This window comes from Sphaerodactylus townsendi, linkage group LG15 (genome assembly GCF_021028975.2).
Source record: "Sphaerodactylus townsendi isolate TG3544 linkage group LG15, MPM_Stown_v2.3, whole genome shotgun sequence".
In the NCBI taxonomy this organism is placed as follows: Eukaryota; Metazoa; Chordata; class Lepidosauria; order Squamata; family Sphaerodactylidae; genus Sphaerodactylus; species Sphaerodactylus townsendi.
The window spans coordinates 36,155,624-36,171,223 of NC_059439.1; the positions used below are offsets into that span (position 1 = coordinate 36,155,624).

General features: G+C 50.2%; 1 protein-coding gene across 2 annotated transcripts; it reads right to left on the minus strand.

The window, feature by feature from the left end:
* Positions 1-2,319: 2,319 nt before the first annotated feature.
* On the minus strand, positions 2,320-15,136 carry SLC22A17 (solute carrier family 22 member 17). 2 transcript variants are annotated; one of them, XM_048517981.1, is made up of 10 exons: positions 14,835-15,134; positions 13,454-13,804; positions 11,905-12,008; positions 11,379-11,533; positions 10,015-10,180; positions 9,192-9,325; positions 7,721-7,826; positions 5,831-6,054; positions 5,611-5,722; positions 2,320-4,192 (listed from the first exon to the last, which is right to left on the minus strand). In XM_048517981.1, exons 1-10 carry the CDS (start codon positions 15,039-15,041, stop codon positions 3,877-3,879), a joined length of 1,875 nt encoding a protein of 624 aa, XP_048373938.1. In that variant the 5' UTR covers positions 15,042-15,134; the 3' UTR covers positions 2,320-3,876. The 2 variants fall into 2 exon arrangements, with proteins under 2 accessions (XP_048373938.1, XP_048373937.1); XM_048517980.1 differs by having other exon boundaries at positions 5,611-6,054; positions 14,835-15,136.
* Positions 15,137-15,600: the final 464 nt, after the last annotated feature.

Here is a 15,600-nt window from a genome sequence, read left to right on the forward strand (position 1 = left end):
CTCTTCTTCTTCTACGCTGCAGTGCTTTTGGTTGTCTGACTTTTGGGATTGTTTTCAGTCACCAAGGCAGCTGTGGGTGCCTAAGGATTGTTAGCGAAATTGTTTGTGTTGGGCCGGCTTTATGGGCATCACAGTTCTGCCTCAGTTTTAAGTTTCTCTCCCCACCCCCAGAAGCGTTAAGCACCTTTTGAGGAAACCTTGTGAGCCACATGAAGTTGGTTCGTCCCCATAAGTAATGTCTATAGAGTGTGCTTTTTCTCCCTCTGTGTTGGCATCTTCCTATAATTACAGAGAAAATGGCTTCAAAGTCCTTTAACTTGTGGGGCTCTTAAGTTTCCTTTTGGAAAAGGAAAAACCACGTGGGCTCTTCCGAGGGAGACAAGAGCCAGGGGCGCTGTGATTTGGGTTTCTCAGGTGGGGCAGCTTCCCCGTCCATGGAGGGGGGCATGGGAGTTCTGGAGGCATGTCACAAACTCTGATGGACCACTGGGTGTTTTAATTCTACGGGACAACTTGCTCTGTTTTGGCAACTATGGAAGAGTTCAGTTAACATATGAAAGGCGTAACTTATTCTAATGCAAGGAACAGGACCTTCACATTGTTATTGTCCATTTATCAATGGCGCTAATGGTAGTTTGTGTGGTTCTTGTTGTTAGCATTGCCACAATCCTGCGGTGTAGGTATGGCTGCCCCAATCTGGCTAGCCCGATCTCGGGAGCTAACTAGGATCACCCCTGGAGAATATTTGGATGGAAAACAGATTTACCATCGCTTATAAGACTAGATTATTCGATCAAGAATATCAATTTCTCCTGAGCAAAGCGCAAAGCTCTTGCTCTCCAATATTCTTTGGGATTATCCCTCAGAAATCTAGCCCTGCTATATACCTGGAACAACTTGTTAATTACAATTGCAGATGGGTCATGACTAGAGCAAGGGGTAACTCTTTTCCGTCAGTACATCTTCAAGGTCGCTTCTCTGGTATTCCACAAAATGAGCGTGGCTGTCGATTTTGTCCTGATACAGATTCACTTTCTCATATTCTGCTTCACTGTTCAAAATACAATAACATCAGAACTGATTTGAGAACTGCGTTACCAACAGGATTTATGCTCCTTTCTGATAAGATAAAAATGGCTAAGCTTCTAAATAACTCTAATGTTGAAATCTCTGAAGCTGTTGCTATATTTTTACTCTGTGTACTGCAAGTTGTGCAATAATGATCTTATTGTATTTGGAATTCTTGACACACACCGGTTTTATGCCTAATAAAGGATTTGGATGGAAAACCTCCAGGGAATACCAGGTTTGGGAGACGGGCACTCAATGGCAGACCATTTCTGAACGTCTCTTAAGTCAGCTATGGCTTGACCTTGCTTTCCGCCAGATACGGTTGAGTGACACACCGCTTCATTAGAGTACAGAAGTTTGAATTTGTATGAAAAGGCTTGGCAGATGAGACAGGGACAATAAGTTCAAGCAGGGCAAATAAATCAGGCACTAAGCCAAAGAATAAATGGATTAAAAAGTCTGGCTCCGGGGCAGCCTTCAAAAACACGCAGGTGAGAGTCTGTCTTCCGGGTTAGCTGACCTGAAGGTTTCCGTCAGCAGGAAATGGCTCAATCAGAACGAATCGATAGGTTTGATAGCATCAGCGCGGCCTTGATCAAATCTCAGGATCATTTCAGCCTCTGGTGTCAAATTGCAAGTCATCAGATAGCACCCACAGGAGCTGTTCAGAGCAAACCGCACCCACGGCAGTATGTGTGCCTTCTGTCTGTGTACAAAAGACCAGTTATTTTAAAGCCACTATTCCCATTTTTATAGGTACATGCAAAGTTCTGTTGATAACTTGCTACAAGAACCTGGATTCCCATGTCTGCGGGTGCAGAGTTAGGCTTGGAAATGTAGTCTGGCCACAGCCGAGCCACTAAATGCTAAACACAACTGGCGTTTTTCAAAAAAGTCGAAGGGAAAGGAGTTGTGTTGGCTAACACTTCACCCAGGGAAACCTATTATAGTCTTTCCCCCAGCCTCTATGTTTGCTTTGCAAGCTCTTTTGTGCAATCTGTGTTTTTTAATCTGAAATTGCACACCGTTTACCTTCCGGCATTGACGTGGTGACTCGACAGCCATAAGGCGGTCTCACGCAGCCCAGGAAAGCATGATGCGCCGTTGTCCCCCTTACGGGAATAAACTTGGACGTCAAAAACGGCAACCGCCTCTCTGCAGCGGCCTCCTCCGCCCCGACAAAATTTCTCCCTAATTGGTCTGGGAGATTCAAGATATTTTCTGATGAGCATTCAAAGAGAAAACCAATTTTCTTGAGAAGATTTCATTTAATCTATATTTAGGTTGTAACAGTCTGCAATATGTTTCCCTTTAAAGTCAAAAGCGGCCCCAAAGTCTAAATTTCCAGGGGGCAAAGGTTGTGTTTTGAAGTGTCTTGGCGTGCAGAGCAGTCGTCCCTTTTTCGTTCGTGCCCCCTTCCTCCTGCGGTAGGTCCCATTTTCCCTCTGCCCAGTGTTTTGAAGACAGCTGCGCCTCTCCCCAGGGCCTTTGACTGCATGAAGGCAGAAGTTCAACAGGAACAGCTTTTCTGGGGCTGAGGAAATACATACCTGTGTAACTTCTGGCTGCTGCACAGCTAAAAAAGGAGACGACTGATTCTGGGTGGAATAACAGAATCATGGGATTGGTGTTAAAAGTCTGGGGGGGGGGCACATAATTAGAAAATTATTACAAATTTTCTATGGATTACAGAGAGGTTTTGGCAATGAAAGCACTTTGAGTCTCTTTTCTGAGCCCTGTTTTAGCCCAAATCGGAGATCCTTTGTCTTGGGGGCCCTCCACAGAATGAGCACAGAGACGTGAAAAGCCCTTGCGACGTCAAGAATTGCTTTAAAAAAATGATCCTTTGTAAATGGAACATGGTGCATAGGTTGATAGCTCGACCCTGGGGTTGAACGGGCTCCCAGAAAGCTGCCGTTCTCCCAGCCTCAGTTTCCTGCTCTGTAAAACGGGAACAAACGCAACTTGGTCCAAGTAAATGGTTATCTACCCACAGGTCCAGGGATTAGGATATTTCTAAGAAAGTTACATGTCTACCGGGAGAACGACTAGTTCCGGGTTTGCAGCTAGATGGTCCTTTATATATATATTTAAAAAGTCACATAACCCAGGATGGGCTGGTGAGAGAACTACTCCCCAAGCAGCGTTAGAAAAATAAAACGGGTGGGCTACATATTCCGTTCTGATGACCCCAGAGCAGGCATCAACATTTCTTTTCCTGATAGGGTGCCTGCCTCTTTCAGTTCATGGACAGTCAGAAAATGCAGACAGTGAGCCAAGGCCTCAGTTTTTCCCTTTTCAAGAAGTCCAGGAATCTGGTCATAGGGAGGGTACAAGGAACTAGGAAAAAAGATCCTGGTTGTGGAATGAGAAAATGCCCAACAGGAAGGGAGCCGGGGAGGTCTGTCTCCCTCAACCCACACAAGCCAGAACTGAACTGCAGGTGCCCAGGCCTCTGTGGCAAATGTTAAGCTGTGCAGTTAACTCTCTGGCACCGGAACGGAGCATGGCAGGGGAAAACTCCTTTGCGTGTTTACAGACAAAGCCCAAGGCCTGACCTTCCTTTTTCTGCATCCGGTGGGGTGTGGAAATGGTTTATGCAAGTGGGAAATCTCCCTGAGGAAGAGACTGGCAGGTGGCCACCCCTCACGCGACACCCGAAACAGAAAACGGAAGTGAGGCTCGCTCAAGCCTTTTCTTTTAACCTCATTGGCCAGCCTCTAACCTGCTTGGGGCAGGTTGAGGCCTCTCGCACTAAGCCTGGGTCAGGATGAGCTCTGGCAGGCGGAAGGTGTGGCGGGAACATCAACTAGAAGGGTTTGGCGTCGAGAGCAGTGGCACGTCGTCGCGGCGCGCGGCCTCCTCGGCTGCCCGGCTTTCGGCCGCCCCGGCTTGGCGGAGCAGCGAGGGCCTGCGGTAGAGTTCTCCGTCCCTTAAGCTTTCGGGCAAGGCCTTGCGCTTGCTCTCGGGAAGCAGCATTAAACAAAGGAGCGCCAAGATGTTGAAAGAAGCCAACACGATGTGCTGAAGGAAGGAGCCGTGCTGTTCTCGCAACCACAGCAAAGGTGCGCTCAGCCCACCCAGGGACGCCAGCGAGAGGATGACGCCGAGGCCCTTCCCTCTGCGGAGAAAAAAACAGCGTTCGTGACACAAACCTGAACGAGGTGTTTCTTTTCTTTTTTAGCACACACAGTTTTTTTTAAAGAACACTGAATTCTCTTCCTCATCCTAGCATGGAATGCCAGAAAAAATAGCCAAGGACTTTGGTCCTTTCCATACAAATATTTTAAAATGTCTGGAGGCAGGAAATAAAACTGGGGTGCTGTGTGGTTTCCGGGCTGTATGGCCATGTTCTAGCAGCATTCTCTCCTGACGTTTTGCCTGCATCTGTGGCTGGCATCTTCAGAGGATCTGATACCGGTAGTAGGAACAGAAAGCAACTGGAGTATATATACTGAACACGGCCATACAGCCCGGAAACCACACAGCACCCCAGTGATTCCGGCCGTGAAAGCCTTCGACAATACAGGAAATAAAACGTTTCCTCTGCAAAGTTCTGCATTTCCACCCCGCCCCCCCTTACATCCTGCAAACATTTTATTTCCAGTCGCAAAACATTTTAAACGAATGCCCTTTTTAAAGCGATTCTTATTTGAAACGTTTTCCAAAATGGTTTCATTTGTCTGTGCGATCTTTTTAAGACCGTCTCCCATACCTCTGTGCCATCCCCAGACCTTCACCTTGGTAACATTTGGTGACGTTTTCCATTCCTCCTTGGCAAGGGAAAATTTTAAAGGCTGATCTGTTCCATGTGTGAGGGAGTAGCAGGTGTCAAACTTGCGGCCCTCCAGATGTTATGGACTACAGTTCCCATCATCCCCTGCCAGCACGATGCTGGCAGGGGATGATAGGAACTGTAGTCTATAACATCTGGAGGGCTGTGAGTCTGACACCTATGTAGAACTTCCCTCCCTTCTCCAATCTTACCTGATAATAAACAAAAATTGTTGGTGAGAGAATGGAACTATTTAACTCTGGCAGCGAGGAAAACTTGTTCACCTTTACATCTATCAATCCCCTTACAACAGAACAGAATGGCCTCCGATCTGTATCATCTGACCAATCCAGATCAGAGAAGAGTTTTTTTCACTCGCTCGCTTTAATGTTTTCCCTTCTGCCATGCTACGAGGTAGATAGAACAACCTAGAAATGTGCAAAAGGGTGTGTTCATGTGGTGCAAATCAATTAGAAACATTAACTCACCAATTATTCCGTTGTCCTAAATCGGCAATTATTAGAGTCAAATACTCTAGGTTGCTTTCTATGATACCTAGCGAGCTGGACGAACTAAGCAGACTATTGTTCTTATTAAATAATTCTGATGCTACATTCTGTGAAATGGCTGCGAACTTTCTGCTGGAAATATCCCACAAGCAACAGTATGTATGAATCAACTTAATGTTGCAAGTTTGTATTTTGATGCGATTTTGATGTGATTTTATACTGTTTATGCCAAATAAAGGCTAAATGATGACTTACCTGATAATGGTGGGGATGACTTCAGATGCAAAGAAGATGCTAAGGGACCCGGCTGCATGGGACGAAAACAAACCAAGGATGGAGAACGTTACCACTGCAGCATGGTTGAGATCTGAAACGCAGAGGAAGAACGAGCGTTTAGGGGGAATGGGTGAAGATGTAAATGTTTCAATAAATAAACAAATGTAGGTGGCACGACTCCACGGAACAGTGCTCTTACACTCTTCTAGTCCCAGCAAGATGAGGGAAGCGATACCCGTCAGCGTGGTGGTGAGCAGCAGGATCCCACGACGGCCGTACCGGTCGACGCTCAGGCACAGAAAGAGGCAAGCCAGGCCCGCGCTGCCGGTCGACAGCAGATATGAGAAGTAGAACTCGGCACGTGGACCGTGTGAGGAGCCCCAGGCGATTTGGTAACAGTGGCGGATGGCGTGAGCTATGAACCTGGAAGGGCACCGAAATTTCATCAGGGGTTTTGCACCCTATACTTTTCCCTGAGAGAGCCAGCGTGGTGTAGTGGTTAAGAGCAGGTGCATTCTAATCTGGAGAACGGGGTCTGCCGCTTGAGCTGTGGAAGCTTATCTGGTGAACTGGATTGGCTTGTGCACTCATGCTAGCTGGGTGACCTTGGGCTAGTCACAGTTCTTCGGAGCTCTCTCAGCCCCACCCACCTCACAGTTGTTTGTTGTGGGGGGGAGGGAAAGGAGATTGTAAGGCCCTTTGAGTCTCCTTTCCAAGGGGGTGGGGATATAAATCCAAACTCTTCTTCTATTACTAACTAGACCAAGTTCCCCAATGAGGCAAGATCTTCTGTGATCAAGATCTGGGCCCCCTGAACTAATTTATTAACCAAGATTCTCAAAGCAAGAAGTTTTCCTGACAAACAAATGCCCAGTACAAAGAGAAGGCAGTGGCGTAGTGGCTAAGAGCAGGTGCACTCTGATCTGGAAGAACCGGGTTTGATTCCCAGCTCTGCCGCTTGAGTTGTGGAGGCTTATCTGGGGAATTCAGATTAGCCTGGGCACTCCCACACACGCCAGCTGGGTGACCTTGGGCTAGTCACAGCTTCTCGGAGCTCTCTCAGCCCCACCCACCTCACAGGGTGTTTGTTGTGAGGGGGGAAGGGCAAGGAGATTGTAAGCCCCTTTGAGTCTCCTGCAGGAGAGAAAGGGGGGATATAAATCCAAACTCTTCTTCTTCGTCGTCCTTTTTCACACCTCTGCCACCCTCTCAACTTTTTCAGCTGAAAATGTTTTTGACAGGATGCCAGGCGGATATAATTGCATTTCCCACTTTTTCTCCCCAATTGGGATTCAAGCTCAGAACATCGGTATCCCTCCCTCTATTTTCTCCCAACAACAACCCCGTGAGGTAGGCCAGGCTGAGAGTATGTGACAGACCTAAGGTCAGCCAGTCATCAACCGTCATAGAAGTGGAGATTCGAACACAGGTCACTCAGGGTCCGAGTTTGCTACTCTCTCCACTAAATCTCACTGGCTCTCTTACTGATTTGTTTTTTTTAAAAAAAATTAGCATTTGTTAACTACTTTGAATTTAGGAAAGGAGGGAGGAAGGATAAATAAAATTCATTCAAAAACACAAAATGAAGAAATAAAACCTAAGAGGCTTCAAGTTCCCTCTCCCTAGTGCAGTGATGGCGAACCTTTTCGAGACCGAGTGCCCAAATTGCAACCCAAAACCCACTTATTTATTGCAAAGTGCCAACGCGGCCATTTAACCTGAATAACCCCCTCGAGCAGGGGCCAGCCTGCTGTAGCCCCCAGCAAATCCCACATTTGCCACTCTGCGCCTCTCTAGCATCTCTGCCGCCTCTGCCCCCACCCCCCAGGTAGCAGCCACCTGGAGCACAGGTACCAGGCCCACCAGCCGAGTCCTCTCTGCTGGATGAGGTGCATGCACATCAAGTACAGCGGCCCAGGCCAGCCTAGATGTGTGGGGGAGGGGTACAATTTCAAGACAAACTCTGTGTGTGCGTGCCCACAGAGAGGGCTCTGAGTGCCACCTCTGGCACCCGTGTCATAGGTTCGCCATCACTGCCCTAGTGTCTTCCAGTTGCGCGAGGCTCGGAGATAAGTCAGGGTGAACTTACGTGGTGAAGCCAAGAATGAGAATATTTTTCCAGATGTTTCTGCAGCCCAGCAGGGCACGGAGTGAGATCTGAGCCGCGGCAGGGAGGCGGCAGGCGTTGTCAAGTTCTGGAGAGGCAAACAAGGAATCAGCAGTGAAGAAACAGAAGAAAATTGAGGGGGGGAAGAGAAAAGAAAGAGATCTCCCAAGTGCCAAATTCTTGACACAGAATAATTGAAAAATAAAAAAAGAAATGGTAGCCCTATCAGCTTTGCTTTCCAATCGGAGGCTGTTTGACTGTGTCACGCACAGGTGTCAAACTCGCGGCCCTCCAGATGTTATGGACTACAGTTCCCATCATCCCCTGCCAACATGATGCTGGCAGGGGATGATGGGAACTGTAGTCCATAACATCTCAAACTTTTTGTGCCTGTGGGCAACTCTGGAATTCTAACACAGGGTGACGGGCCCAGGTCCAAAATGCCCATCACAGAAGAAGAAGAAGAGTTTGGATTTATATCCCCCCTTTCTCTCCTGCAGGAGACTCAAAGGGGCTGACAATCTCCTTGCCCTTCCCCCCTCACAACAAACACCCTGTGAGGTAGGTGGGGCTGAGAGAGCTCCAAGAAGCTGTGACTAGCCCAAGGTCACCCAGCTGGCGTGCGTGGGAGTGCACAGGCTAATCTGAATTCCCCAGATAAGCCTCCACAGCTCAAGCGGCAGAGCTGGGAATCAAACCCGGTTCCTCCAGATTAGATGAAAGGTGAAAGTGGCCACTTTTAGTGTAACTGCTGGGAACGCATCTGCCAGAAGATAATTTATTTTGTCCTCTTCTGCCTTCCTGAAGAGAGTTATTCCAGTCTAAGGTCATTCTTTTCAATGGGCTTGCACTGAATAACTCTGCAGTGGATTGCTTTGATTGTTATTTTCTTGCACATACACACACATACACACCTTCAGCCAATGGAGCAGCAGTGGCGTAGGAGGTTAAGAGCTTGTGAATCTAATCTGGAGGAACCAGGTTTGATTCCCAGCTCTGCCACCTGAGCTGTGGAGGCTGATTTGGGGAATTCAGATTAGCCTGGGCACTCCCACACACGCCAGCTGGGTGACCTTGGGCTAGTCACAGCTTCTCGGAGCTCTCTCAGCCCCACCCACCTCACAGGGTGTTTGTTGTGAGGGGGGAAGGGCAAGGAGATTGTCAGCCCCTTTGAGTCTCCTGCAGGAGAGAAAGGGGGGGGATATAAATCCAAAACTCTTTTTCTTCTTCAATGCAGTGAAGATATTTGTGCTGTGGTGGCGACTGCTACGAAAGCAACTTTTGAAAAACCTGGGTCTCCAATCAGCTCAACAATTAAGCAAAAAATCCTACTGGGTAAAAGCCCCAACTAGCCCCATACACTTTCTAAAAACACTTAGCGACATCAGGAAAGGTGTTGGCACTACGTTGGGTACTCCTACTGTGGACAAAAGACATCCTCAACAAGACTCACCTTCCAGCGCCTCCTGTGTCTCAGATTCCTGGGTGCTGCTGTCGTGGGCCAAGTTGACCAAAATCTCCTGAGCTTGAGCCGTTCGGCGAGTGGCCAAGAGCCAACGAGGCGATTCAGGAAACACTCCCGGGCAGCTAAAGCGGAATGGCAAAAGAACAGAGGTCACTGAATGGGGCCACATATGCTCCACGATGGTTCTGGAGCAGCAGTGGCGTCGTGGCTAAGAGCTGTGGCTAAGAGCAGGTGCACTCTGATCTGGAGGAACCGGGTTTGATTCCCAGCTCTGCCACTTGAGTTGTGGAGGCTTCTCTGGGGAATTCAGATTAGCCTGTGCACTCCCACACACGCCAGCTGGGTGACCTTGGGCTAGTCACAGCTTCTCGGAGCTCTCTCAGCCCCACCTACCTCACAGGGTGTTTGTTGTGAGGGAGGAAGGGCAAGGAGATTGTAAGCCCCTTTGAGTCTCCTAAAGGAGAGAAAGGGGGGATAGAAATCCAAACTCCTCCTCCTCCTCCTCCTCCTCTTCTTCTTCTGTTTTCTACCATCCTTGCTCACCCGTAGCCTTCCCTCCCTCCTCCTCCTCCTCTTCTTCTCTCCTCCTCTTCTTCTTCCTCTTCCTCTTCTTCTTCTTCTCCTCCTCCTCCTCCTCCTCCTCCTCCTCCTCCTTCTCCTCCTCCTCCTCCTCCTCCTCCTCATGTTGGAGTTTTTCCTACCCCCCCACTCCCTCGTCCTTTCAACTTGAGAAACCACAGATTGAATTTGGGACCTCCTGCCAGCCAATCAGATGTTCTACCACTGTGGTGGGACGACACCTTTGCCTTACCCGTACAGCAAGCAGAGGCCCAGCCCCGCCGACATCACGCCCTGCAGGATTCGCCAGCTCCCACAAGCCAGAGCCAGCCCCAGGAGTAAGAAATGGCCTCCAACCAAGAGCAAGTCCCCAGCCATGGCTACGGGCAGCCGCTGTGGAGGGCAGCAGAGTTCCAGACCTAGAAGGCGGAAGCGGTACAGGAACAGTAATCGGAATGAGACAGGAAACACATTCGGAAGCGCAACAGCCACAAGAAGGGATCTCAATTGTTTCTCTCCCCCGCAAAATTGGTTTTATGTATTCTCTCTCCTCCTTTATACAATGGCGTACCTAAGGGGACAAAGAGGGCATACGACCCAGGTAACATTTGTTTGGGTCACATGGAGGGCGCATTTGTTACGGTCTTAAGACCAAAACATTTAAAATACAATTTAAAAAATAAACCAATTTAAAACCTTCTTAATATAAAATACAAGTAAAATATTGCTCTTCCATATTTCAACAACCAAAGTAACAAAAACTTATAATGGTATATTTTAAAAAGTAATTTCACCTTCTATTTCATTGTTCTTCAAAATTCTTAAATTTACACAAAATTCTTAAATTTACTCAAGTTAATTTATATTTGTGGTGTGTAACTGCTGCTCAAGTTTTAATTGGTTATAGGTTTTAATTGGTTATAGGTTTAAGTTTTATGTTGTTTGATTTGCTGTCTTGAAGAACAGCCGTGTTGTGAGCCGCCTCGAGCCCTTCGGGGATGAGGTGGCCTATAAGTTGAATAAATAAATAAAATAAAATAAATACACAAAATCTTGCAACTGACAATGTAATATTAGGATCTGTTCCCTGAAGTAACCGTTTTAATACATGTTTGTTGTCATATAAATGAAGTATAATGAAGTAAAGAGAGAAAAAAATAAAGGTTTTTAGCCTTCTCCCTGATTGATTGTTGTCCTACTGACTGCAACCATTTATTTCTTATGTCAACCATTTATTTGCCGGCTTTCTAGACAAATAGGGTCACCGAGGAAGCAAACAATGTTTTCAAAGAAGGATCTGAAATATATTAGATGTTTAACAATAGAAACATATAAACACGACACAGCCAGAAGAGGATAACAATAGTAACTCACAAAGAAACTATAGTGTCATAGGCCCCTTCCGCACACGCAAAATAATGTGTTTTCAAACCACTTTCACAACCGTTTGCAAGTGGATTTTGCTATTCCGCACAGCTTCAAAGAGCACTGAAAGCAGTTTGAAAGTGCATTGTTCTGCATGTGCGGAATGAGCCAATGTGTCAGAATGGCTTATTTGCATGCACAGTTCAATCCAACTTTTCAGCCTTGATCAAACACAAGACCAGGGTTACTCACGGATAAGGTAGAGGGCCAGCTGCATCCCACCCAACAGAGCCCCCCAGAGGCAACGGCCCAGCATGAAGACCGAGGGAGAGGCGGCAAACGCAGCCAAGATCCCTGCCGGGCAGCCCAGAGCAAGGGCCAGGAGAAGAATCCCACGCCGTCCCACACTGGAAAGAAAAGGGAAGGATTATTCCATATCCCCTTCTGGCCTTCCTTCTCAGCCCTTCAAGTCCCAGGGAGGAAGCAAGCCACACGGAAGAATCATAGAGTTGGAGGAGACCTCATGGGCCATCAAGTCCAAACCAAGGGCCATCACGTCCAAGAGTTAAAAGCATCAGACCAGTGGTCCATCTAGTCCGGCATCCTGTGTCACACAGTGGCCCCCCAAGTCCTGATCCAGCAGAGCCTAGGGGTTATGAGCAGTGAACCTCGAGAACAACGGATCTCCCAGAAAGTTACACAACTGATCTTCCGGAAAGTTAACAGGAAGTTGGCGCTTCTGCTCCGGGCCTACAGGTGGCCTCTCCCTGAAACTCACCTGTCAGCCAGGTGACCCAGAACGAGAGCTCCCGCTACAAAACCCAGCAGGAAACAAAGTTGCTCCAAGGGGACAGCCCAGCCTCGGCTACAAACCAGGGACCACTGCAAAGACAAAGAGAACTGTGGATAGTAAAATTCAGTTTAATTCTTACTTGTATCCCACCTCTGTCTGCAACGCGGGCCCCAGGCAGCTCGCAGCCTTCTGCTCTCCTCCCTTTAGCCTCAGGGCGACCCTGTGGGCTGAGAGAAAGTGTCCGGGACCAGCTCACCCAGCGAGCTTCCTTGGCAGAGGGGAGATTCGAACCTGAGTCTCCCAAGTCCTAGTCCAGTGATGGTGAATCTATGGCACGGGTGCCAGAGGTGGCACTCAGAGCCCTCTCTGTGGGCACGCACAAACAAAGTTCATCATGTGGGGGGAAATCGCCCCCCCCCACACACACACACATCTAGGCTGGCCTGGGCTGCTGGGCTTGATTATTAGCATTAAACCTAAGACCTAGTTTTGGGGAAGCAGTGTAGGTAACCCTGTTAAGCGCTGTTAAACCCCACTGATTTTCATGCAAAGAACTAAAGCGTGATCCTTTACCTGGGAGTAAGCTCAGTTGCTGGCAATATGGCTTGCTTCTGAGTAAACCCTCCTAGAGTCGTGATTCACCCGTTGGAAGAGTTGCACAGCTGCTTCAAAGCAATGCCACAACTACCACCAAGCTTACTCCCGAGTAACGCACGCCTCAAAGCCAACCGTTTTTTCTAAACTAAAACCTCAGTATTCAGTTTAAATTGCCATGTTGGCACTTTGCGATCAATAAGTGGGTTTTGAGTTGCAGTTTGGTCACTTGGTCTCAAAAAGGCTCGCCATCACTGTCCTAGTCTAACACTATTGCCACTAACTCGGTATTTAGGGTGGAGCGCAGAAGCACTGAGGGACGAACTGGAAGCTGGAAGGTCAGCGCTGATTGTTAAACTGGAGGTGGGAAGAAAAGGTGACCCTATGAATTATGGGTGACTGGAAGAAAGCAATCTGTATGTTTACAGAGGCACTCTTACCAGCATTGTTATTCACAGGTTTCAAAGCTCTGGCATCAGGTTCTGGGTCACAAATTTAAGTCCAGCCAAGGGCGAAAGTGTAGGGCGGTTATAGCAATAGTGCAGCAGCACGCGTCAAATCAGAGGGAAGGTGGACGCGTTCAAATCTGCCAGTAAAGAGAACTGTCGCCATCTGAATTAACGAATTAACCTGTTTATAACGTATACAGTTTTATAGTGTTATTTATCGTGTTTGTATGGTTTTATGACTGTTGTTCACTGCCCTGAGCCCTTCGGGAGACAGCGTTTTAAAAGTCTGATATATAAATTAATTAAAATAAAATATAATAAAATACACACTGCGGTCAGAGTCCATTCCAGAAAAAGCACTCTGTGCATGCACTGTTGCCTCTGAGATTATGTCAGGAATGTAAAGGTGGGAGTTTTTGTAAGTCCAGGAATGTCCATGATGGGATACAGGAAGGGGCAAAGGAGCATAAGGGCAGAGCAACGACACTCACCTCGGTCACTGGGTTGCCGGTGAGGGCCGGCAGCCCCCCGTAGTCCCAGCCCTGGCACCGCGGGTCCTGGCACACGTCGCTGTCATTGACGGGGACCCGGGTGCCGTTCGGATCTCGGCAGCAGAGGGGGGGCGTCACCGTGAACAAGGTGTCCGAGCCGAGCCCCAGGCCCAATAGCAGGCAGGGCAGACAGCTCAGGGCCAGCAAGAGGCGCTGCCGTCGCCCTCCCGCCCCCAGCCGCCCCAGCAGCCATTCGAAAGACGGCGGGCCCGATTCCGGGGCCAAGGCGGAGAAGTCCCTGCACAGGCCCCCGGGGTCCGGCGTGGGCGGGCCGCTCTCCATGAGCAGGGTCTGCAGAAAGGAGAGGCAATCAAGTCACTAAGTGGAAGAGGCACAAAAAGAAAGGGGGTTTTTGTGGGGGGGGGGAGAGGGGCAAACCAAGAGGTAAGAAATCAGGAGGGGGGGCTAAGAAAGCAAGAAGGGCCTGGCCAAGGGTGACAGCGCCCGGCTAAGGGGGCAAAGGGAGGGAGGCGTTGCAGGGGGTGGGGCAGGGATAGCCAAGGGCGGGGTGTAAGAGATGGGGGGCCCAATTCTGGGGCCAAGCTTGCGTGGGCAGGCCGCTCTCCATGCGCAGGGTCTGCAGACAGCAGAGGCAATCAAGTCACTAAGGAAAGCTTAAGAAAGAGATACAAAAATAAAGTTTCTTTTTTGGGGGGGGGGGAGGCAAACAAAGAAGAGGCAAGAAATCAAGAGGGGGGGCTAAGGTGGCAGGAGGGCCCGCCCAAGGGCGACAGCGCCCGGCTAAGGGGGCAAGGGGAGGGCGGCGTTGCAGGGGGTGGGGGCAGGGATGGCAGGGGGGGGGGAGCGAGACCTGCACAGTGCAGAGAGGCAACCAAGTCACTCAGGGAAGCATCAGAAGGAGATACAAAAAAGAAACTTTATTTTTGTATCTCCTTCTTATGCTTCCCTTAGTTTCTCTTGCAGGGGGGGGGGCAGGGATGGCGGGTGGCGAGACCTGCACAGTGCAGAGAGACAACCAAGTCACTCAGGGAAGCATCAGAAGGAGATACAAAAAAGAAACTTTATTTTTGTATCTCCTTCTTATGCTTCCCGGAGGCAAACAAAGAAGAGGCAAGAAATCAGGAGGGGCGGGGGGGGGGCTAAGGTGGCAGGAGGGCCTGCCCAAGGGCGACTGTGCCCGGCGAAGGGGCAAGGGGGGTGGGAGGCGCTGCGGGGGGTGGGGGGGGCAGGGATCGCCGGGGCGGGGGAGGCAAGAGATGGGGCGGGGGAACAAAAGAAGGGCGAGGGAGGGAGGGAGGTCGGCCGGAGGGGGTGTGGACAGCCGGGGGGGGGCGCCCAAAGGCTGGCTCGGGGGGCTCACCAGGCGCCGCTGGGCGAGGGGGCGGCAGCTGCTGCTTGGGGGCCCCCCATGGGCGAAGGCGGCCGAGGCTGGCGCGGAGGAGGAGGAGGAGGAGGAGGAGGAAGAGGAGGAGGCGGCCGGGCTGGCTGGCTGGTCGGGCGAGTCCGGCGGCTGGAGAGCGACGCAGGCCGGGGCGGAGCGAGCTGTCCCGGCCCCCCCCCCACCCATCCACCCACCGGCCGGGCGTCAGGAAGGGCGGGCGGCTGCGCGCAGCAAGGAGGCTCCGGTGGCGCAGAGGAGGGCAGCCTTGACCCGGGATAGCCACCCCGGGGGGGGGGGGGCGGGGCCAGCGCCGCCTCCCAGCTGGGGCTGTGCTGACTTTATGGGTGGGGGGAGGTAGAGAGAGAGAGAGACACCCCCCCCCTCAAAAGGGAAGGGGGTCTTGCGCAATAAATGGTTTGGGGGGGCACAGGTGTCAAACCCGCGGCCCTCCGGATGTCATGGACTACAGTTCCCATCATCCCCTGCCAGCATCATGCTGGCAGGGGATGGTGGGAATTGTAGTCCACAGCATTTGAAGGGCTGCGGGCTTGACCCCTACGGATCCTGTGCCACCGCCTAATCGGGGGAACCGGGTTTGATTCCTCGCCCTGCCGCGTATGTGGTGGAGGCTTATCTGGTTCGCTGGTGCACTCCCAACCCACGCCAGCTGGGTGACCTTGGGCTAGTCACAGTTCTCTCAGAACTCTCTCAACCCCACCTACCTCACAGGGTGTTTGTTGTGAGG

What these genes read in the sequence shown, in the direction of transcription:
- SLC22A17 (XM_048517980.1), bottom strand. Translation starts at nt 15,041, where the DNA reads ATGGGTGGGGGGGGGGCCGGGACAGCTCGCTCCGCCCCGGCCTGCGTC. An exon ending in CCGGCAACCCAGTGACCGAG is followed by an intron (nt 12,009 to 13,453) that starts GTGAGTGTCGTT and finishes TTGTCTTTGCAG; the next exon opens with TGGTCCCTGGTTTGTAGCCG. An exon ending in GGCCTCTGCTTGCTGTACGG is followed by an intron (nt 9,326 to 10,014) that starts GTAAGGCAAAGG and finishes ATTCCGCTTTAG; the next exon opens with CTGCCCGGGAGTGTTTCCTG.